General features: G+C 33.9%; 1 protein-coding gene across 1 annotated transcript in view; it reads right to left on the reverse strand.

The window, feature by feature from the left end:
* The window catches only part of LOC129217479 (iroquois-class homeodomain protein IRX-6-like), a 53,402-nt gene that overhangs the window by 12,158 nt on the left and 16,392 nt on the right, over positions 1 to 24,852 (reverse strand). The window contains exons 2-4 of the mRNA XM_054851786.1: positions 11,633 to 11,866; positions 8,668 to 8,777; positions 6,345 to 6,676 (exon numbers count right to left, since the gene is read on the reverse strand). Coding sequence (XP_054707761.1) covers positions 6,345 to 6,676; positions 8,668 to 8,777; positions 11,633 to 11,866 — 676 coding nt within the window. The remainder of the gene's footprint in view (positions 1 to 6,344; positions 6,677 to 8,667; positions 8,778 to 11,632; positions 11,867 to 24,852) is intronic.

Genomic DNA, 24,852 nt, shown 5'->3' on the forward strand with positions numbered 1-24,852 from the left:
AAACAAATGAAGAGTGGCTCAGTAGTTTTTGGAATAAGAGCTGGTCCTGAGTCCTGAGTAAATTGCTGATTACTCAATCCTGATGTAGTTACTCTCTCAATTCTAATTCAGTTACTCAAGTTACTAAATCAGAATTAGGGTTTATTGAACTAGCATGTTACCAATTAGTAAGACTGCAAAAATGTATGCCTCACCAATGGTCAGCCAACGACAGAAAAGTAATTTATTTGCTTGCTCTATTTGTTAATTGTCGATCTTTTATATAGCCAGGGAGTTCATGTCCTAATCACAGGGCTTCAGTAAAATTGTTCTCCAATCTTTCAAACTTAAAAAAAATTCCATTTGAACTTAAAATGTTTTAATTTTTGATTTTTTTTTGTTATGTTTGGTGTGCGATGTAACTTCTGTGGATTGAAGGTACATGTGTGATACTCGTTGTTTCATTCAAATGTATTGCGTAGAAGTTCAGTAGTGGATTGCCAGTGCCCTGTCAAGTGCTAAATTATATGAAAATAATAAGACTGTTCGAAAGACCAGATAGCTCTTGTCCTAGTCAGTCTTCAGTAAAATTGCGCTCTTACCTTTTATTCCACTGACATTAATATTTTCGTATCTTTAAAATGTTTTATGTGTTGTGATTTTCTCTTTGCATTTTTATTGAGCAGTCTTCTACACAGAATTGTGTAGATTAAGTTCCAATTTGCCATTTGAGACAGTAACAGTTTAGCTTTAAAAATTTGCATAATTTTTGTATGAATATTGACATGCTTACTACGTTTTGACAAGATTTTTGACTTCAAGCAAAAGAACCGTGTTTAATCACCTGAATCGAAAAATTCTGAATATAAGAACTTTTCTAAGAGCTTAAACAATCATTTTAAACAAAATTTAACGCTTAAAACTATTTTCAGCTTACGAAAGAAATGAGCTGCAACTGAACCAATGTTACCAGACTATTTTATAGTCAATATGAGTTAATTTGTTAACACATGTTGCTTTAGATAATCACTGCCCAAACAATTTAGAAATCGCACTGCTTCAATAAATTTTGTGCCAAAAAACAATTGAGACATTAAAACTTACTTTCTTCGTAAAAGCGCTTTGTTTCAAAACCGGTGTTAAAACTCGTGTTTATAGCTGGTAATCTGGCCATCTTGGAAAGTAATACAAAGTTATCAAGTACCGCAGCGTATTAATAAAATGTCTACATGGAGTGCAAAGCCATAAAGCTAATAAATGCCTTGCAATCAGCCTTCGAGATGAACTCATCAGACCGGCCGAAAATATATCGAGGTAGGGGGGGCTTCCCATTTAGATCTTCGCGTGATCTGCGGCCATAAATATCGCCGCATCTTTAAAACAATGCTCGGAGAGAAAGTTAAGCTCTAAATCTGAGTTTTTTTGCTAGTAATTTTTTTCCTCCAGAACTCCTCTTACCAAGTCTAACTGCGTGTAATTATTGTTGACGGACGGGGCCAATTTGCCAGGGAGTATGATTTGTGTGCGTTGTTGCAGCAGGTCTCCTCCCCTTTCTTCTTGCACGTTGGGCCCTGGGGTTGCACGAGAATGCTCTGCTCCTGGAATATATAGCACTCACTTATCGGTGCTCGTAAATTTCGAGCGGCGCCCAATTGAGCTGTCCACCTTTCTGCTACGGTCAATGAGGGCTAGGCCAAAGCCGGCAATTACAAGCAGCTAGATGTCTCAATTATGACCTCGCTGTAAAACTTTAGAATGTCTTTAGCATACGACATGACAGGTGTTGGGAAACTCCTCAAACGTATCCCTTCCCAAAGAACATGGACAAAAAAAAGAAGATACTAGAGATATCTCTATAACAGATGGGGTATGACGTGTATGTCAGTCATAATTTTATAATGCGCTATTAGCCGTGCACGTTAACTTCTGCCAATGGGCATTTTTTTGCCTCAGCTTTATTGCTCTACAGCGTGTGATGACTAGTCGTTAACTGGATGCTAGTAGAAGGCATTATCACTAGGTTTAAGTACCTGAGGATGTTTTAAACACACGTTGTGGTTACAAATTAAAACATAAAGGATCCTCACGTGGGACCTAGAAAAGGCGGGGAATGACGAACCCCAGTCAAATGGAGATGTCAACCGTCTTCCTGCAGTAATGAAGTTATTAATGTCGGGAGCGGATACTGTAGAGCTCATTTTCGGTCGTTTCTTTACAGTCGGCGTTGCATAAAACTACACGAGTAATGGCCACTAATAGCCTTCTTGGGTATGTTCCATTCTCCTACCAGTCTGTGTTTATTCACACTAGCCTTGGTCTTAATAGTCGCGATATGTAATAAAAAAAATGACTGACTGGCTTGCATTTTGCGTCTTTAATGAGTTTTCCTGGGAGCTAATTCCGTTAAATATAGTGTTAGATCCTTTTTTGACCAAGTAGTATTTTAGTTCGGACAAACTTTTTGACACTAATTAGTGTTGTGCTGAAAGCTTTTGATCCGCATGCTAATGTGTGTAACATGAAAAATGTTGTTGTTTTTTTTATCATCTGGATTGTTAGGAAGTTGAAACAAGAATCCAGCTTTCAAATCTCTGTTCAAACATAGATTCATGATGAAATATGGCAAAGGATAATAAGGATGAGTTAGTTCCTTTGCATTCTGAACAGTGAACAGTTGAAAAAACTTAACATAATAAGTGGTATTACTATTAATATTGCCATTGCATACATGTTTTCAGAAACTCCATTAGATTCCCTCTTCGGTATAAGAAAAATGAGGCTATGCTACTAAAAAAGCTCCCATGCATAGCTTTTTTTCTCTCTTTCGTTGAACGAATGATTGATTGCAGTTTCAAAAAATGGATATGCACCATGCACTCACCGTTATGTATAGACTTCAATTGTAAAGAAGGTGCTGTGCATCAAAATTCAAACGTTTTCTATTTTTTTCATACATTTATGTATTTTATTTACTTTTTTTTCAAATTATGTTAAAAATGATGTTCTAAGAAAACATACAGCGAAATGTTGCTTCATTGAAAAACCTATTGGGTATGTTTGATTTGATTGAAACAGGAAAACGAATTGAGGAAGCCAAAACAGCGTCGTGCTCGCTCGTATAATTAGTTAATACCTTGGTAGACCCTTGCTCCTACATTCAAGTACGATTGTTCAAGACTTTCCTCGACTGTATGTGCGCTGTAACATGATTATTAGTTATGATTCCCTTACACTCACAAGTGTGTTCGTTCTCGGAAAGGAATTTACTTCAAATGAACTTTTTAATAAATGAAACTTATCTCAAAAGCTTGTTTTTGATTTATGCCATTTGATACACATTCACCAAATTATTAAAAATGTGAGAAATTACTAAATAAAACTAACTTTTGTTCCAAAACTTGAATAGTGACTTTAGAAAAAAAAGGGGGGAGGGTGAAGGACAGAAAAAGAGTAAAAACTATTCAACTTAAGCTTACTAGTATTCAATCAAATTGTTTTCTTCATTGTCCCTTACTGTTTTTAAATTTATTACACAGTCAACCATTGTTAGCAAGTATTAGTTTCCCAACAAGACAAATTTAGAAAAATCGCACCGAAAAACTTTTTTAAGAGCAAAATTTTTAAAATATATCTCACAAGTCAAAATAAATTAAGCACTCAAAGTCTATAAGGAAAAAATTACTCAAAGTAAATAAAAAAATTTGCAAACAGAGACTAATGGAATGAAGGGAAGTAGGATAAAAATTGCCCAATTCCATATTTTTGCATGAAAATAATTTATATTGCATGGTGATAAGAGAAAAGAAAAGAACAGCGCAACACAGAGATTAGCCAACACTTACAATGGCTTGTTTAAATTTGGTCATTTTTCTTGCAATTTCCAGAAATATCAACACGATGGAATACAAAATATCATTGCGTGTCAAGAAAAGGTCATCCTCAAGCAAAATGCGCTACATTGCTTATATGGTGGAGGGAAAACGATAAGACATAATGGCATAATGAGATGGTTCTTTGTAAGAGCAAAATTGCTTCGATTTTTCCGTCACAGTGTAATTACATCCCATTGGAAGCTCATAAAATGTTTAAAAAATTTCCCCTTGAAACTATAAAACAACGTGTTTCTGTAATTAGAATGGCGCTTGTTATGGGCTCAGACATGACTTTACAAGGACATAGTTTAAAGTACTGTACGTAAGTTGACGGCCGGCGATTGTTATCACTAAATTACTAGTTGTTCCTGCAGTGTTGTAATGTTTTTAACGTGACAAGTCTTGTTAAAATTGATTTCGAGTAAAAGAATTGTTTCTACATCTTAAACTGTTTCTGTCGTGACGCCCGTCATTAAAGCGTCGGTGTTGACGCAAGTTTGATTCTGCTAAGCTGCAGTGCGGTCTTGATTCGGAGAAAGAGACTAAAGAGAGAGGTTTGAACAAGATCTTTAAAATATAAAAAATCAACCAACTGATTCAGACTAAGCTGCAGTGCAGTCTTGATTTCGGAAGGTTTGAACAACATCTTTAAAACAAAACTCAACTAATTTAAAAGGTCAATTTCCAGCATTAAATCTCAGACAAATTATTTCTCAAATTTTACCGGCAAAGTCAATGTAATACGGGTTCTGAAGCATTCTTGTTCTGAAAAACCTAGTCGCTACTGTTTAGGTTATACAGACGAACTGGTGCCCGGACAGTTCGGACCCTGAACTTAGTTTACTTTTAATCTATTTTCTCGAAGATTTGTCAATGAATATTTTTGAAGAACAGGGCATTGGCCCTATTCCCAGAGTAGAATAATCACGCAAAAGATATATTCCCAGACCACTTTGACAGTGGAAAGAAGATTCGCACGCTCTTCAAAAAAAAAAAAAAAAAAAAACTACTAAAATACAGCTCAAAAACGACTATTTTTAAAATGAAAAATTATACGGAATGCCCTTACAGAAAAATTTAACCTGTCTATGGAACAAAAAGCATCTTCTCATACCCGAACAATGCGCCATCGAACAAGAAGATGATAAATTAATAAAGAGCCAGGTCATCACTCAAAAAAAAGCAATTGCTACACTTTCCGATCAGATCAAAACTTTGGAACGATTGTTTGTTTTCCGTTTGCTACCCTTTCAACCCCTTTAGTGCCTTATTGTGGCGATGTATTATACCCTCCAAACTGATGCTACGCTGGCAGATCCATTGCGTGACGCAACAGTTCGAAAGATAGGCCTCCACACAAAAGAACAATGGGATTCAAATGACACAACATCAAACACAAGTTTGCATGTGTAGCGGACACACACAAACAAGTTTCAGAACTCAATTGGCATGTTAAGTGAAAAAATTGATTTTCATGCACGAGAGTTGGATTAATGTCCCTTTTATCTACCTTTAATTTTTCTTTAACAGGTGTACTTCCGCTCGAAACATAGAATAAACGCTATTTTCGGGAAATGTTACACGATGAGTTCCAGAACTGCAATATGCACTAAGCAACATCAGAAAAAAAACAGTAATTTTAAGAAAAAAATAAGTTGTTGCATATTATGATCTTCGTACAAAACGAGCGGGAATCTGACTTGGACACTTCTTCAAGGATCTCGCCCACGCAGGGATATTAGGTAGAGCGGAGACTTTCCTGTACGCTCTATAAACGATATTTTAGAGAAATGTTACACGACGATGTTAAAAAAATGTTACTTCGAAGATCCGAAAATAAAACGTCAGGGCCGACTAGAGGCCATGTTAGCCTAATAGCAAACTAGGGGCCCCGCCCATGAGGGGTGCCGGTCCGGCTTGGAATTGAAGTCGCAAAGGTTTTATATGCTTCATAGAGGGCGAGAGGGAAAGTGGCAGAGTGGCCCGGTGATCAAACTGACAAGGAACCAGCCATGAATCTGGGTGGCCTTGTCCAATATGGCAAAAGAGCAAAATGTAAGGCATATATCATATTTGTAAAAAAGATCTAGCGAAGTCTGAGAAAAATTGAAAGTTTGCACATATTTAACTCAAAGTAAATAATTTAACATATCGCGCAGCCAACCTGTAAACCAATTATGTACGAACGCAACCTAATTTCTTTCTTCTTTTTTTTAAAGTTAAATTAGTAACGAAAATCAAGAACGAGGTCTGGGAAAGAATTTGACCATTTTCCTTTTTTCGGTTACCGACTGACTTCGGATAAAATCATGGAGTTAAAAGGACTACTATCAATTAAATTTTAGCTTAAAAACTTGCATAATATCGTACTAACAGGAGCACACTGAATTTCAAATTTTGGCAAGTCATTTCAATACATTAGCTCAAACGAGCAAAAATAAAGCACAAAATCATCATTACTATTAAATAAGAACAGAATCCAATGCAACTTACTTGATTCTCCACTGGGATCCACGCTTTTTGGGTCCTCGTCAGTCGGATCTTCCTTATCCTCATCCTCGTCCACAGAAACATCGTCCAAGTCATCCCCAGTCTTGTTCCTCGGTTCCCATGTCATCTTGTTCTCTTTCTTGAGCCTCCTCCTCGCGTTGGCAAACCAGGTGGACACCTGCGTCAGCGTCATCTTGGTGATGATGGCCAGCATGATCTTCTCCCCTTTCGTCGGGTAAGGATTCTTTCGGTGCTCGTTGAGCCATGCTTTTAGGGTGCTCGTTGTTTCCCTCGTTGCATTGCGTCGACGTGCTTCGCTGTCGACTGGGTCGAACCTAGATAGACAAATGATAGTCTTTGAATGTCGAGCCGTGTGAGAAATTAAGTGTTGCAACTGTAAACATATTCCACTTTTTTTTTAAATTTTTTTTTTTTTAAGATTAACTGCTGTAAATACTCGTTTATTCATCTCTTAGTCGGTCACTACTGTCGATGGTGTCGTAAACAAAGCCGACGAGAGATCATGTCAGACTAACTAGTCAGAAACTAGGAGTTCGACCTTTGCCAGGGCCCGGTTCTGAATTGCGAATGGAATGAATTTTTCAAGTTTTATGGGGGAAAGGGGCCCAGTGACTAATCTGGCGAGGGACTCGCCATAGCTCTCGACGGCCCTGATCGTAAAGCAAGTACATAAATTGATTTCAGGGGTTAACCTTTTCCATTAGAAAAAAAAATGCATAAAAATAAAAATTAGTTCAAATGAAAATATTTGATTCTCCATATTTCCTTTCTTCTTTTGACTTCCTTAACGAATTTCTCCCATTTCCTTAGTGAAAAGCAAAGTATCAGAAATCAGGGAATATTCCAAATGTGAAAAATATTTACAACCGAACTCTTTTTAAAATCCCGTACCTCGGTTTCTCGCAAAACTTCCGCTTGAAAAGGAAGGTTGACCTGAAGAAAAATATGTTTTGCATATGAGTATTTTTCTAAACATTTTTATTTTCGCACCTTTTTTTTTAGAGATTATTTATTTTTAATCGCATGAATAGCTTTTTACATTTGTTGTTAATTAGCTAGAGCAATTGTTTTTCTCAACGAACTTATGAACGCAATAAGTGATCATTATGTAAATAAAATGGCTTCAGAAATGAAAAATGAAAAAATCATGAGATGTGAAAAAGAAGAGGTTCGTCATTTTTACCTGTTTGGGGTGGAGTATGCATGATGTACCACTAAAAGATGGGAGCTTACTTTTAATAGCTTAAATTTCATTGACATGACTTTCTGCAAAGCGTTCGACTGTTTTTGACATTGAAAAAAAAATTAAACTAATTAGCGATTTTTCATCACAATGTATTGCACACGGGATGAATGTTCATTGATTACTTTGCTTAAAATAGATAATTCTCTTTGAAATATTCGGAAGTTCCTATTTTGAGCAATTTCAATCTTAAAAACACATTGTTTTTTTACGATAGATCGTATCTTTTTTTTTTCTACTTTTTTTTTTTTTTTTTTTTTGTAAAGGAATGCGTTTTCATTTCCTTAAAAATGTGATCATTTAAACTTTACGAACAAACACATTTCTTTGCTAACTTATATCTGTAAAAATTTCCTCGAACTATATACAGTTTAAAAAAAAATTCAAATCTGAGAATATTATTAATGATGCACTATGGATTTATCAAATCCTTAAGCATTTTGTTACTTAAATGATCAACCTAATGTGAATGTGCAAAGCATAATGATAATTTTTGTGAACACATTTTACCTCTAATAAATTTATTAAAATTACTTAAAATTTTGGCAAAAGCTCTCCGATTACAAAAGAGCAAAAAACGTTTCAGTGTTCGATCAAGTTAATGATTTTCGCTTTGCCTCTCACATTAAGCATAAATGAGCACATTGAAAATACGACTTAACTTAAGCAATTTAGCTCAGGCTTAACTAGTTTTTCATAATAATATTCATTCTGATTTATGAACAATATTGTAAAATTCAGTGAATGTTCATGAATTTCATGCCTTGTTCATTATGTGTCTTCTAAATTGTCATTTATTTCTACAAAGCAAAGATTAGTAGTAAAAATAAGTTTCTTAGCAAAAAATCAACGACGTATTGATTACTGTAAAAACACTTATTTTCGTGAGTCGTAATGGTCGCAAAAATGAAGATATCGGTGATTTTGCAAGAACATTTCGCGAAGTTTAAATCTTTGCAATAAGACAGGCTCGCCAAAATAAGTGCTTTTACAGCACTAAATAACTTTAATTCCAATACTGTATGAGTACTGTGATGCATTTTCATACGTCTCTTTCTTTACCTGTCTCCATAGGGTCCATACGCAGCAAAAGCAGGATCACAGGGGTAACCAGCTGTTTGTGGCAATGCGGCCCAAGCTGTTCGAGGATCTTTTAAGTCATAGGGTGATGCCTGTAAATATATAATACGTTAAGTGAAAAATTGCTTAATATATAAGCTCTAATTATTTATTAAAATAAATGAGGAATGCAGCAATTTTTGCTGCTCCTTTTGTATTTTTTTCTTTCCAAAAAAAAAGCTTTTCTTCAGAAGTTTTGGAACAAAAGCAGTACAATATCTAATTCTATCTCTTGGCAATCAACTCCCAGCGAAATATGGCATAAGATTTTTTTAAATTTATTTATTTTGTTTCATTTATTTATTTATTTATTTTGCAGAACTTTCTAGTAAAATTAGGTTGGTTTTGTATCGTAGACTTCTTTCAGAGAAACTTAAATTCGTCCCAGTTTTTAAATGTGAAACTAAATGTTAAAAATTAAGTAAATAAATATTATTTTTTGAACAGTAGGGTTTTCTAACCAGGAAATAAATACTTAAGCACAATTTCATCATCATAAATTCATAATAAACTATCATTAAAAGCTGTAATCTTTAGTACTAAAAGCATTTTCCTTCATTTAAGTCACTAACTATTCAGAGATGGAGGGGGGGGGGGGGAGTGAAACACTTTTTATGTGCCACTTTTGTGTTTTTTAAAATAACGGGATATTAGATGTGTACTCTCTCTCTCTCTGTGGTTCTTTAGTTCCAATGAGCCAGAGTAGAAAGGAATATTCAGCTTCAGCAGGACGTCAAGATAGTTCGTGTACTATTGTTGACAATATGCGGATCATTAAATAGCTTGTGAATTCAGTGGCGAATCCAGAAATTAATTTTGGGGTGTGCATATCGCCACTGTCATGAAAGAAGCATTTTTTTTTTTAAGTTTCAAATTGCCACTCGGTTTAAGCTTTAAAAAACAAACTTTTTTTTCTGTATCCGTTTTACTTCTCCTATTAAAAATAGTTCAGTGGCCGAGTGTTTTTTTTTCTTTCATGGCATCTTAAAAATCATAACGATAAAGATCTTACAAGAAAAAGTTGTTACTTTTGTGTGGATCTTTTGTTTGCACTCATTCATAATTGCTAAATCAAGAACCTAAGGAAACAATATTTAGCAGTTTCCATCAAGTATTTTTCATTTAAAAAATAACTAAAGCATATTTGTATGAGATTTACATTTTAAAATTCTTTCCAACTCCTCCCTTCATTTTGCATTTAAGTTATCGCCCCCGACTGCCTATAGCAGTGTGAACTGCATTTCGGAAAAGCTCTTGGGGGTGGGTGCATTTCTCCCTTTGCACCCTCTTCGGTGCACCACTGAGTGAGTTAATGAATTTAATCATTACTTACGTTTCAACAAGGGATTTTTGAGTAGACTAATACATCCCTAATCTACTTCAAGTGACTAAGATATTATTAAAAATAAAAACGATGCGGGAAATAGACGGTAAGAACTGCTTCCTAAAGGTTAAGTGTTCACTCTTTAGAAAAAAAAATTGCTATATTTATCCTCAGAAAGGTTGATAGGGAATTGTCGTGAAAAATTACAGAAGAAATTATCATTTGAAAGTAGATAAAACAAGCTTTGAATATGAATTTACAATGAGAAAAACTCATTGAAATGCAGACAGAAAATAAAGTCATTGTGTCATACTTTGACCTTGATTTCTAAATTACGAACGGGTATTTTTTTTATGCATTTCTCTTTTACTGGATATGATGAAACGTAGTTGCGAGGTAAATTTTACCATATTACTATTTGCTCGAATTTTATTGTTGTCTGAAAGCAAAGAAAATAGCTAATAAACGAAAAGGATTAAACTTACAAGGAAATTATTATGGTCAATGTTATCAAAACTGATATTATTCGTGATAATCAATTTCTGAAGTATAACCAATCTTGCTTTGATTACTTAGAAAATGATTGTGAGCTGTGGTCAATGTTATCAAAACTGATTACTCATAATAACTAATCAATGTAAGAATATTTTGTTATTAAAGTTTATGAATTAAAGAACATCAAAAAGAAAAATGGAATATATATTAATACCGTCGCATTTTCAAGTCCAAAATCCCAACAAAGTCCAACATTTAGCACAACCAAATATGATAGTTCGATTTCTGCACAGTTGTACATTATCTAACTAATATGTAATTTATGGACTATTGACAACTTGAATTTTTATGAAAACTAAAAATTATAATGAAAACATTTCCAACATTATTAAGAAAAATTGTCCTTAAACAAATTTTATCAATCAAGAATGACAAAAATATCTATACGAGCTTATATCAATAAAATCCGATTAATCTCTGACTGCTCAATTTTAATAATGAAGTTGCTAAAAAATATACGCATTTTTTATGCTTAAAAAAACAAATTTTAAATATGTGTACTGAATTTGGAAAAAATTACATTAGAAATTCCGCTTTGTATGATAAACCTCATACTAATCAGGTTGAAGGAAATTTTCTACTTCACTCTTCAAACCAAATTCGAGTTTTATGACGTCATTTTTTTTTTTTTTTGCAACAAACAACACTTTTGGGGAAGCCCTTTCTTTATTCAATTAGGAGGTACGTAGCTTGTCAAATAGACGAGGGATCAGTGCAAATATTTCAGAAAATGCAATAAAGTTTTTAAACTAAACGTCTTGCTCGTGGAAATCGCGGGATAAGCAAATTTTGTTTCTTCTACGATTTTTGGGGAAATCACGAGATGAGCAAATTTTATTACATCTACAATCCTTCTAGAAATCACGAGATGAGCAAATTTTGTTTCTTCTACAATTCTTGTGGAAATCACGAGATCAGCAAATTTTGTTACTTCTCCGTTCCCCATCGAAATCGCGGGACACGCAGCGAGAGGGTTCACAAACTTGTCTTTCTGCAAAAAGTTCTCACTGAGGTCGAATAATCACTTACCAGAGAGGCAGGGTAGAGTACTGCTGGATGGTGTCCGCTCATGTAGCTGGCAGTGACGGGGTCTGCATAAGCCCCTGCGTAGAGCTCTGAGAGGCGAGGGTAGGCAGCTCCCAGGAGCCGGGAATCGTACGGTAGCGAGCATCCTGGGTGCGCGGCCTGAGTCGGCAGGCCCTCCGGCGGCATTGCGCTGGGAGTCGGATACGGGAGGCTTGGGTGCTGACCGGTCATCAGAAACTGAAAATAAAACGAAATTAATGCCACAAATCAATCGAAATTGTATATTTTTTTCTTTTTTCAGTTATCATAATTCTTGGATAATTTTTATGATTAAAAGATATTAAAGACGGAAGTTTACCTTTTTGTTTTAGCTCAGTAAATATAGTGTAAAATTTTTGGAGTTGTATTTAGTAAGAAAAGTACCCTGTGACTGGTCGTACCAATCAAAAAGACAATAGGAATCGATTAAACCAGGCTGAGATTGAAGTAAAATCAATCAATCTTCTTTATTGATCAAAAAAAAAAGAAAAGAAATAAAGAAAAAGCAGAGTTCATTCGGGAAAGATCATTGTTGGCTTCTTTGATAGTGTAGTCTAACCAACGAACGATCACTTAAACACAATTTCAATTCTAGAAAATGCAAAGTATCTTTCAAAACAGTTGCATTAAAAAAATGAGAGTAAATTTGGAGGAATAAGATAACTGTTGAATTTCTTGACAGGAGTGATTAATTTTATACAAATAATGTTTCCATTTACTCCCCACACAAAACGTAAGTATGCTCTTCTAAATAGATAACAAATTATATAACCCTGCATAAGATGCATACTTGAGTATAGCTTAAAAATGCACTTTTGTTAATGTAAATATTTAGTGGTCAATTTACAAAATAATAATAATAATAATAATAATAATAATAATAATAATAATAATAATAAATAAATAAATAAATAAATCCATAGATAACTGAAAAGATTAATTGAAAAAAATAAAAATCCCGTTTCCACAAGTTTTGTGGTATAAAATTATCTTAAGAGCGTTTATATTTATTTTACTTGAATTTCTAAAAGTTTATTTTCTGTCTTGAAGTCTCCAACTTCAAAATGTCTTATGATGGAATTAATAAGATTTTAAATCTGTATTTTCCGATGTTTATCTCCATATTATTGCTTTGTTTTGAAAAAAAAAAAACTTTAATGAAGTTTATAGCAGATGTAGTAGCAAATACAGCTCAGCATATTTCTTATAACACTAGTTACAATTATTGAAGCATTATGAAACTTTATTAAATTTGTTTGAATACATAGTTTCGCTTATCATAAACATTAAACCATAAGCAATGACGAATATCCAATAAGGCAGAATAGGCAGCTTCTTAAGGCGGCAAATTTCTCTTTCATACATTATTTACTATATTTCATAGCTAACATGAGCAAGTTCTTATTTCTGATAGCAATATTATTGATTATTGACAAGAAATTCTTTTCACCCATTTCATGAAATCGAGTTTTTTTATAAGTAATAAATTGGTTGAAAAAGAGTCCATAGTTGAAACCGGATTGCAGATTTCAGATCTACCTATATGAGGCATGATGCTATATTCGGTCATGAAAAACGTTCATAACTATTTCGCTGCTGATTATGAACAAAAATGTAATACGTTTCATTCAATATTTAGAGTTTTAATGCTGCAACAAATCATCACAGGCAAATTTTCAGAAGTCTTTTTTTCCCCTTAAGTTATGTAAAAAAGTGGCTTTAACTACTGCCATGTCTACACTTGGGGGGGGGGGGCGGTAAAGAAAAAAATATTATCAGCGAAACATGTTATTTCAAATTTATGGCTTAAATTCAGACTAAAACTTAAATAACAATTTCATGGGTGCAATAAGTCAAAGAAAATTTCAAAATCACGTTTTTTCTTTCGTATCCAATTTATTAAAGTACACTAAAATAAAATTACTTCATTAAAATGTAGTAAAAGATTCAGATAATTGATTGCATTCAATATTTAGGAATAGAACCCTAAAAAAAAATTAAAAAAAAAATTAAAAACAGGCAATTTTAGCACTCGAACAATTATAAAACCATTTAATTATGCACTTTACGCTTGTGTTATAGTTCTGAAATTGGAAATCAAAACTATTTTTGCTGAGACGCTAGACAAAGAGAATTCAATTTTTCAATAATAATACTCGACTTTTCTCCAGATCTTAAGGGAAAAAGTAAAATCATGTTTTTTTTTCTGTCATATCCAGTTTAATAAACTATCTTTCTCCAAGACGAAGACTCCTTGCGCTGATTGAACTTGATTAATTACTGGACAAAAACCTGCCGAGACGAATCCCATCGCGACACTTTGACACCTGAAAATCGCAACAATTTCCTCAGCCTCGAACAGCAACGCCAATCGATTGATTTTTTACGATTTTGCGTTTGCGTGTCGTCTCATATTTGTGGCTACTCTCTTTCAGCCTCTTGTTTCTAAATGAAATAATGAACAGATCAACAGATTTATGACTTCCTCCATGAAATGTGGTGTTAATAACAACCTTTAAAAGCGCAGGTGCTCCGAACATCGAGCAAAAGAGATATCTTGAGTTTTCCTCGCATTTTGATGCATGAGGGCATATTTTATCTGGAATTAAGTTATCTTAATCGCAAATGCGTACCACCCCTGCCATATTTCAAAAAGAAATTGAACGCCGTTTCTCATACCGAAACAACAGCGTAAATTACTGGTTTCGGGGCTGATCATTGCTGTTCGGATCAGGGAAAGGTGATGTGGTACCGATGGATAACGAATGCAGGGGATAATTAGCTGGCATTTGTCAGTGCTGTGAATAAATCAACTTGACTCGAGGAGTTGCAGTCTGAAAATTTATGTTTTCACCAGAGGTGAAATACGATCCTGAAAATTTCATTTAACTTCATATTTTCTGGTAACTCTTTATTATTCACCTAAAAAAATTTCAACTTGTCAGCGCACGAATTTGGAAAGAAAACTTTAGTGTCGATTAACCGAATCTGTCGGGTTAAATTTAGAATAGCAGAAGTACGTAATATTGGACATAGAACTTGAGGGATGTTCCAAATTGTAGTAAAATAGTTGAAATAGTTCTTTTATGAATATAAAGGTTTTTTAAGGCAGCAAATGTATGGTTTTACGAAACTTGTTAGTTAATGAGCAGATTTGAAGAAATGCTGTAAGTGCACAAGTTTTCTTCGCACTCTATTAAAGCCAAGACTGACGTAGATAAAGTGTGAAATATCATTGTGCTCATACGATAGAAACAGACTGGAACTTATACCATTTAATGTTTAACATTTAAAAAACTTGGTTTGTTTAATCTGCTAATTGCATTTCAAGCCCATATTTCTTTGCTGCTGCTCTCAAAATGAATTGATCAGAAAAATGTTTTTTATTTCACCTACTGTGTCAAAAATTGACTAAGAGAAAGCAAGATAAAGGGAGTTCGGATAATTAGAGTTCGGTTAATTGGCATGTGGTGCATTATGTTACGTATTCATAACTTATGGGAGTTACAATACTTATAGTGCAAGAAAACTGAGTTATGTATTGCGTTTTCATCAAGGTCACTTAAGCTTGATACTTATTTAAAAGCATACTCTGACTTATAACTCTTTTACAATTAGTAAAATTTTCCCCATAGTACTCTCCCCATCATATATATATATATATATATATATATATATATATATATATATATATTAAACATTAGCTAAAAATAATCGTCGACTTTATAAATTGGAATTTATTATTTTGTTTAATAGGAGTTTTAGCACAAGGCTGCAAGTTAGGCAAGGGACACAACACCAGCGAATCCAATTAATGGAGGTAACTGTTAAAGCTGCTAGTATCACACTTCAAAGGTTAAAGCACCTGGTTGCACTACGGCTAGCATTGTCGATTTTGCTCATCCATGATTGTGGGAAAATAACATAAACTTGTAAAGTAAGACCTTGTAAAGTTATTTTAAACTCCATTGATCCTCATATTCAGTTTTCTTGTGAGAAAGAACGTAATAATTGCATTTCATTTCTTGATGTACTTATTTCTCGTACTGAAATTGGTTTTGAAACTACTGTTTATCGCGAACCTTTTGCTGTTTCTTTACCTCCTCATAGACTATCGTCTCATCCTCCAAATCAAAAATATTCTGCTTTCAATTCTTTTCTTTATCGCGCAATTAATATTTGTTCTTCGTCGGAACTTCTTAAAGTGGAACTTAATCATCTTAAAGCTGTGGCAATTGATAGAGACTATCCGCCAACTTTGATTGATTCCATTTATAAAAAACTTTCAAATAAATCAAAAACTAATGTTCTTAACCGAACCTTCATCAGAAAGAATTTGGTTGTTTTGCCATTCTTTCCATCTGTAAGCTATCAGGTTGCTAAGATTCTAAAACGTTTACAATTCCAGGTGGTGTTCTCTCCTATTAATCAACTTTCTTTCTCTTCTCTTAAAGATCCTATTCACCCTCTTAATTGTTGTGGAATTTATAGAATTAATTGTAGTTGTAAACTTGCCTATATTGGACAGACTCGGCGTGCTTTAAAAATTCGCTTGAAAGAGCATCAAAATTATGTGAAAAAACAACAATTAAATAAGTCTAGTATTGCTCAACATTGTTGGGATTCGAATCACTCTTTTGATTTTAACTCTTATCAGATTATCCAAAAATGCCCCAATTCATCAGATCTTGACTTTTGGGAATCCTTTCATATTTTGAGGAACAGTTCTAACTTAGTTAACGATCTTAGTGCAGTTCCATATTTTTCCAACATTTGGCTCCCATATCTTTAATACTGTCCTTTCCCCATTCCCCCCCTTTTTCCCATTCATTTTTATCTATCTTCCTTTGTTTATTTTTACCTTTTTGTCTTGATTGACACCCCCCCTCCCCAATTTTCTTCTATAGTTATCTTTATTTTTCCTTTTTTCGAATATTTTTTTTGTTTCTGTTTATTTTATTTCATGGTTTTCCATTCAGCTTTTCCTTTCTTGCGGTTCACGTTTACTGACACTTTCTTTTCTTTTTGTTTAAGCTTCGGCTTGATCTTTGTCCAATTGAATTCTTTCTTTCTGGGTTCGTACCTAAGAGAAAGCTCTTGGCCTTTGCTTGCATTCCTATTGGTTCCTGATCGGTTTATAACTTTGTCATTGGTGTTTGGCTAATCCGCTGTTTTTATCTTTTAAGCTGCATGCTTATCTGCTCTTGGCTTTTGTCGGATGTCTTTTCATCCATAAGCTCATTATTTTTTGCATTGAAAAAGGCGTTCCCTGTAACGCCGAAACACGTGTCTGCTGTAATTTGCAAATTTGTGCTTCTTGTAACGTTGTTTTGTCTTACTTTACTGTTCAGCACAAAGGTATTTATTTATCTAACATAAACTTGGTCTTCTAATTTTCTGAAATTTAACATTACTAGAATTTGCACCAACAGCCTTGCAGCGAAGATGGATATGGAAAGAGGGGATCGATCTTCGAGAAGCCTTATCTTTTAACCTTGGATCAAAGACCTTTTGGGAATGATTTAACCGAGGCTGTCAAAATAGATGGAGTCTGGCTGTACGAACAAACTCAAAGATTTACAAAATGAAACGAAAAAAAAAAAAAAAAACCAAGGATCTTATTTTGTTGCAGTTGGTGCAAAGATTTCTCGCTACTTGCATAATTTGTTCAAATTACCAAAAAAAAAAAAAAAAAAAAAAAACATGTTTCGAAGATTTTCTTATTTTTAGTACCACAAAGGATGGAAAGCAAAGTAAAATAGGAAATTGAACATTTAATCACAGCGTTTAGTGATTCTATCGGTTTTCCTTGAATTTTAAAGATTTGCAATGCATAACATATGCTCCGAGTTATGCTGCATTCAAAGTTGTTGAAGCTTGTCTTGTGTCACATTAACATATACTGCTAAAGGCTATATGCTACACAGATTTAACGCGAAAAATTATTATGTATGTCACTGATTTTCTCTACTGTAACTTGAGCATCGACAAATAAATTCATCGCAATATACATCGAACTGTTGCTCTAAAAACGAATAACATGTTTTCAGCTGTTTAAAAATAGCGTAGAAGCTAAGAAAGTTATGAAAATCATCAACCGTTTAAAGAAATAAATATATGAAATTATTCATGTTTTCTCTAACAGAGATAAGACTTCAAGAGGAAATGACAAGGAGATTAAATTAAAGAATTTTTTCTTTTCCAATATAAATATTTACATGTTTATGTATCAGACTTTTGACTGCGTTTCAGTATAACGAACGTCTTGTATAAGAAACTACCTAGTTTCTCAAGTAATAAGGTACATATAGGTACCCCTAGCGAGGCTAGAATCTGTTTCAGTCATAACAAGCTCAAAATTTCTCCTGTGTGTGGTGGAGGGGGGGAGTTCTTACATATGTACATATTAGCATGTTGGAATTGACAATAAGTCTTAAAACCAAGTATTCTGAAGGGGAGTTAAGTTCTATCTTTGAGAAGTTGAACTGCACCACAGCAAAAATTCGATTTTTGCATATGCTGAAATCGCTGGGAGCTCAACTTTTCAATTTCATCTGAATTTTTGCACATTTGACGGAATTTAGGCTATTTTTATGTGAAAATAAGTTTTGAAGGCTATATGAGGCAATGAGAAGCAAAGGGATGCAAGTGGCAAAATTAAAAATTTGGAGATAACCAGCACACATGATAGGTGAACCTCTCCTCTGTCTTAGGGCAAGAGATGGTACTAGTAGCCCTGGTGATTGCTGCTATACAGCAGGATTTAGAAAAAAAAATTCAATGAAAGCCTACCTATAGGCTTATCTTTAAACGCGGTTTACTCAAAACTTGAAAATGTCCACTTTCATCCCTTTGCTTCTCACTGCCTCATGTGGCTCCTGCAATTCTTCTGTAAGATATATAGAAATATATTTATTATACATACATGCATGCATACAAACGCGTGTGTGTGATGTGCGCGATAAAACCTATCTGATGTGAATGCATTTGTATATAATAAATTGATATGTACTTGATATTATTCTATGATTGTTCAAAAAATGTAAAAAAATTCGTCGAATTAAAGTTTATTATCAGGTTACGAATATTCATGCAAAAATTATAAAATATTTTCAGCTAATAATAGTTTTTGAATTTGAAAAAAAAAAAAGGAATTTTTACTCCCGTGGAGGACGTATCGCAATAAGTATAATTACGGTTATTTTCATACCATAAGTGCCGCCATATATCTTCTGAGGCTAATAATAGCACGATACCCCACACGCCTTAAGTCACCTCCTTAGAAAGTCCCCTCAAAACTGCAAAATTGAGTTGTGTTACAAATTGACTAGTTACCACACCTCGAAACTTCAGTTAAACAATTTGTGCCTTCGATTAACTTACCGACCCGATGAAAAACTTGGCAGCTAACTCCTAAGTAACGACATCGTGCATTTGCGCATGCTCCATGGGGAGGGAGTGAATTAAAAGTTGAAACGTAAGGAGGGAGGCGAGAAATGTATTGCGTTATTAAGTTACCGAGTGCCCTTATCTGAAACTTGTTTCGCATGATCATAAGATGCTGTAGTTACTTTTTCCTTTTTCGAGGGAAAAAAGTGATTTATATCCACCTTCGAACGTATAAATAAACGATTCTTCCGTTTTTGGTACAAGTTAACATGGCGGTTGGCAGTTGAATGTTAAGTGTTAATTCTAACAAGGAAAAAAGAAGGCTGGTTTTCGCCAGCCTTGGGAGTGAAATAACAAAACCTGGAAATTAATCAAAGAAAGAAAAAAGAGCGCAAGTCAACAGGTTAAAAGCTTGGTCTATGAATCAGTTGCGAAGGGTCTGATCAAAGGAGCACGATCAAGATTATTATTATTTAGCGTGTTAATTAGAAATCGAATCATGTTTCCCAGAGTAGCTGGATTTTATGATTTTCTCCATTCAAAGATTTTTAAGGTATTTTTTTAAATCCAAATTTTTTAATTATTATTTTAAAAATCGTTTTTAAAATTATTTCTTTTTTAGAAAATTATACAAGAGCAGCATGTTAGTAATATTTTTTGATGCTACCAGTGAAATTCAATATTATTTTAGTAACAAACGGAACGGAACATGTTACGGAATGCTATTTCACGTTGACGTTCTTTTTGACAAACATCCAGACATTTATTCAGAAGACCTTAAATCATGACTTTCTCTTTCGCAGCTACTGCTCAATTCATGAGCATAAAAAAAAATTTACAATATCTCATTACGGGTTAAATTATGGGTTACTTTATAGTTCGTTGTCGGTTATAATCGTCGGTTCGGTTATAATTTTTTAACCATTGTATAATAGCTATAACAATGGTTAAAAAATTATAACAACGTTAAAACTACACAAATAGCAAGAAGAAATTCAACGATATGTTCCTAGGTTACAAGGAACCCTTTTCATAGCTTTTGGTGCTTCTTTTTTTTACCACAAAACTCCTTTATTTGGATTATAAAAAGGGTAGCCCCCCCCCCTCCAAAAAAGGAACCCCTTATAACACCGAAACACGACTCTGAAATCTTGATTACTTAGGGAATTTTTTGCTTGTTGTAATGTTTTCAACTTCGCTGAGAATTCACTTGCTTCGAAATTTCTGTTAGAAACAAACTGAACCACCATGCATGGTAACTGACAGATAATTTCCAACATCAGCTATAACTTTGAAAAAAAAATCGACTGTTAATAAACAATATAAACATTATCTGCTTTTGCTCCCTCTGCATAATTAACCAAATGCTGAATAGCATGTACTACTTTTTACATTTTTACGAATTTAACTTCTTACATTGTTTTTAACAAATAACCTCAGTTTGTTACGCCTAAATGAGATAAATCTAAACGGAACAACATCTGGTCATAACTATAAAAACCAACACATGCTTGTAAACAATATCATATGACCTTATTCGTCTAATTTCAGAAATTGTATTTTTGTTTCTTTTTATTTATTTATTTATTTTGTAAAGTATTAACTATATAGGAGGGGGGAGGAGAGAGAAGAACTTTTTGCATCACCCATTCATACCTTTTTCAATTTGCTGAAATTCTTATCCTCGAATATTCACAATTGTATTGTCCTTGCATTAGAATGGTCGGTTGGTATTTAAAGCATCGTTTTTACAAATTTAATGTTCACACGATTTAAGCAGTTTTCAATAACTTGAAAAGAAAGGGGGAGAAGATAATCCGCTTAATTGCATTTAATTTTGCCAAAATGAATTAACCATCATGTACAGTAGCGCAGCGAAAAGGGGTTTGGGGGTGAAAACACCCCCGAGCCATTGGTTTTAACATAAATGCAAATTCTAAGTCAGTAGTTTATCATATGAAAGGGCTGTTTTGATTTTGAAAAAAACTTTACTAGTTATTTTTGATCAAAAAATCTCCCTCAGAAGGTGTTTTTCATCTAAAAACCCTCCAAAACGTATTTTTGATTAAAAAAAAAACCTTTAGCAGAGGATATTTTTGATCAAAAAACCCCCTCCAGAAGGTGTTTCTGGCTGCACTAGTGATCATGTAACGTATCCGGAATTAAAGTCATTTGTAAGAGTCTGCTATGTTTTGAGGATATGGAGAAAGAATTGCCAATAGTTTTTCCTTAAAACCCACTTTAGAAAATTGAAAAAATTACCTTTCTTTCAGCGAGGACGATTAATCAAAACGATGACTCAATTATCCGAGTTAAAACGCATTTTCAGTTCTTGTTCGAAGCTTTCAGTTCTCAGACAGCGCACACAACTTGGATCACATCTTTCCCACATCAGAGAATCGGTTGCAACAAAACACACGATGTTTATCGATATCAGCAATTACAATGCGCTCAAGTAAATCGGGAAAAACAGCCTCCAGTTAGCCAACTCAACCCGATCTGCAAAACGAGGGCCCTGATGAAGTGGAATAATTCATATCGAGTTCCAGAAATGCTTTTGGAGAGCGATAAGATTACTACTGTGAGAGCTGCCTAATCCCTTTCTCATCCCGGTAGAAACAAGTTCTGAAATCCTCTTGAAGATTGTAAAACGAAAGATAGACAATCCGTTGTGACCCCAAGCGAAACAATTTGAATTTTGAACTATTTTTGGGGGAAGAAAGTTACCTAATGTAGAAAACACGTCGATAAAGCCGGAGAGCAAAAAGAAGTTATGATGATTTTGCATGTTCTAAAATGATCTTTGGAACGTTCAAGCATGAATGATACATGATTGTTTGAGTGAACGAAATCCCAAAATCCTGAATATATTAAATAAAGTAGCAGAAAAAAAGCTTGTCTTGTTCGTGATTGCTCCTGTTTTAAAATCGATTTGCGTAGTTTAAAGGATGAATAGGTTATTTATTGTGTTACGTCTGAAAGCTGTTATGAGTTTTATTACTTGCTAGTGTTTGATTTAGCTGAGCTTGTTTCCTTGCGCTTTCGACTGTATCGTCTTTGAGGAGACAATGGAAGCCACGTTGGGCAAGAGTTAGGAATGGCTGTTTGCTGATTTCAAAGGCTTTTCATTGGCTCCCTCATCCAACAAGTGGTCCTCGTTAATGACCGGGTATGTTCATTAATTATGTTAGGTCACGCTGTATATCACTGCAGCCCACAATGGCATACAGGGGAAATTTCACAGATGTTGCTGCGATCTTCTGTTTTGCTGATTTACGAGTAGTGGTGTGGGCTGGAATGTTGCCTTCTTTCACTGAAATGTTAGCTGATGGCTATCGGGGAGCCCTTTTGATAACTTTAATGAGAGAATATGTAATGTTGGCATTCGACAATGAAAGGAGTTAAGTGGTACTGTAGAGGTCCCACTCTGTTTTTGCACGTATAAATAGGTTGCTGTTTTCTATTAATATTTTAATTCTTTACGCTGATGCAAAAAAGACAGCAAATTGTACAAAACTGGAAAAAAAAAAAAAAAATAAATAATGAGGTTAGCAATATTTTTGTATGTTAGCTTATTAATAGCCAAGGTTCGTGCGCTTTGTAATAAGTACATCAAATAATAAGTATACTGCTAGCAAAGAATGAAGAAACTGAGGAAGTATTTAGAAATGATTTTAACTTAAATTTGTGAACAAGGGTTACAAATTTACAAATTAATGCGCTCCTCTCCAAACTTAAGCAAATCCCTGTTTTTTGTTTTTTCTATTTCTGGTTTACCTTCACTTTTGTGGGAGGGTATTGTTGTTCAAAATGAGCTAAATTTAAAGAAAGTACCAGACTGACTTATATCAGAATACGCATGTTTATGAAATGTTTATGGTGCGTCAAAGGGGGAGGGGTACACATGTACATGTATAAAAACACATATATAATAAAGAATTTAGACAATACTGTAAGTATTGAAGATAACCATTGAATTTGTTTTGATAATAAAATGATATAGATAAAATGTGATTAGGAAATTTAAAAGGGGACATTAACTTCTTTTGGAAAAAAAGGATGAGATACAGTGTTAGTATTTATTTCTAATATTTTAACTGCTAATTTAAAAAATAATAACTGTCTAGTTTCGTAAGAATTTGACAACATGATAACCGTTGAAAGTTGATAAATTAAAAGAACTTCGAACCTTGCCTTCCTTATATCCATTTAAGGAAAAACATCTAAGCTTCTAAGCTTCATTTCTTTTTGAGCAAAAAGCAAAAATCTTTAAAAAGTTATGCTGCATATTAAAATCAAAAGACAAACATCCGTTTGCCAATTTACATCATTTTCTGAAGTTTAGGTCCTCGTGTCGTAGCTTCCAAGAGAGGCCCTTTTCCCACCAAAGAACAGTGAGAACACGACCCTCCAAATTCCCTCATCAATCAATCAGCGATTCCCCGCGAGCTATCGAATACTGCGAGGAAATGAACACATAAAAAACGCCCAGTGAAAGAAAGTGTCAGAGATAAATCAATCCAGAAAAGAAAGATAAAAAGTGAAATCGTAGATAGGTACTTCTGATACACACTTAGGACATTATTTACAATTCAGGTTTGGTATGATTCTTTGAATGCATAATAGTTATTTATTTTATTTATTTATTTATTTAATATGAAGTGGATTATCGCATGTTTCTTGGAGCAGAATAAATTTACACGAGATGCTGTAATGTTTTGCTATGATTTGATGTTACTGCAATTCATTGGAAAGTTGAAGTCGCAGTAATTTGTTCGGGATAATCCAAACTTAAAATGAATTTAAAATTGCATGTCAAATTTAATGTACTCTAAGGGGGCTAAAAAAAATGTATAACTTATGTAAAATATAACTGGTTTCTCAAAAAAATGTTGCATTACACAAGGAGCAAAACAAAATGTATGCTATCATGATGCAAACATGAAAAACATGAATTTCTTTCGTAAGAAATAAATGACTAAGTTTTATTTTTTCTGAAGATTTCTTCATTAGTCATTGATGGAATTTACAACGATTAAAGACTTTTCTTTCTGAAAGCACAAATTTAAACCACTTGTGATATTTTCTGGGTAAATGTAATTAGAATTCTTCTCCCATTTATATTAGCAATCTCCGAATTTATTTTCTTTGTAAGATGAGCACGTAGCATAAAATAAATCCTACGTTAGAAGCAAAAATAACTTCTAAACAAAACAAGTAAAATAATACACGAAGTTATATTTTCTCAGATAGTAATCATAACGCTATTTTCTGTGGTTTTCTGAATAAAATAAAATAATTTTTATTTAGAATAATATTTTTAAAATTTACGCAGAATCGCTTACTTATTCATTTCAGTAATGTAGGGAGACATGGTTCAGTTTTATTTGGCATTCAGAACCCGAAAATTTATCCCGTAAAGTGTTAATGCGCAGTACTCTTTCCTTACCATTTGTCACTATTTCTCAAATTCCCATGCTTGTACATAGCCACCATAATGCCAAGGCTACCACCTACCGAAAACCCAACCAGCACGTCCTCCTTTTGCATTATTGAGTTGATACCTTAAACGGAATCCGCTTTTCGCATTTCATAATCAAAAGGTGGGTCTACGTAATTTGTGAAATCAATCCGAAAATGCTATCATTTTGTGCTTCCAAAAGTGGTGAGGTCCTTTCGAAGAACATACCAGAACTACCTTCACGCTCAAGTTGATTTGAAATTTATGAATTAAAACACCCCACATCATACGTTTTCAATCCTGTGGTTACTTTTTCGGGTTGTCTTTTCCAGAG

This window comes from Uloborus diversus, chromosome 2, assembly GCF_026930045.1.
Source record: "Uloborus diversus isolate 005 chromosome 2, Udiv.v.3.1, whole genome shotgun sequence".
Lineage (NCBI taxonomy): Eukaryota > Metazoa > Arthropoda > Arachnida > Araneae > Uloboridae > Uloborus > Uloborus diversus.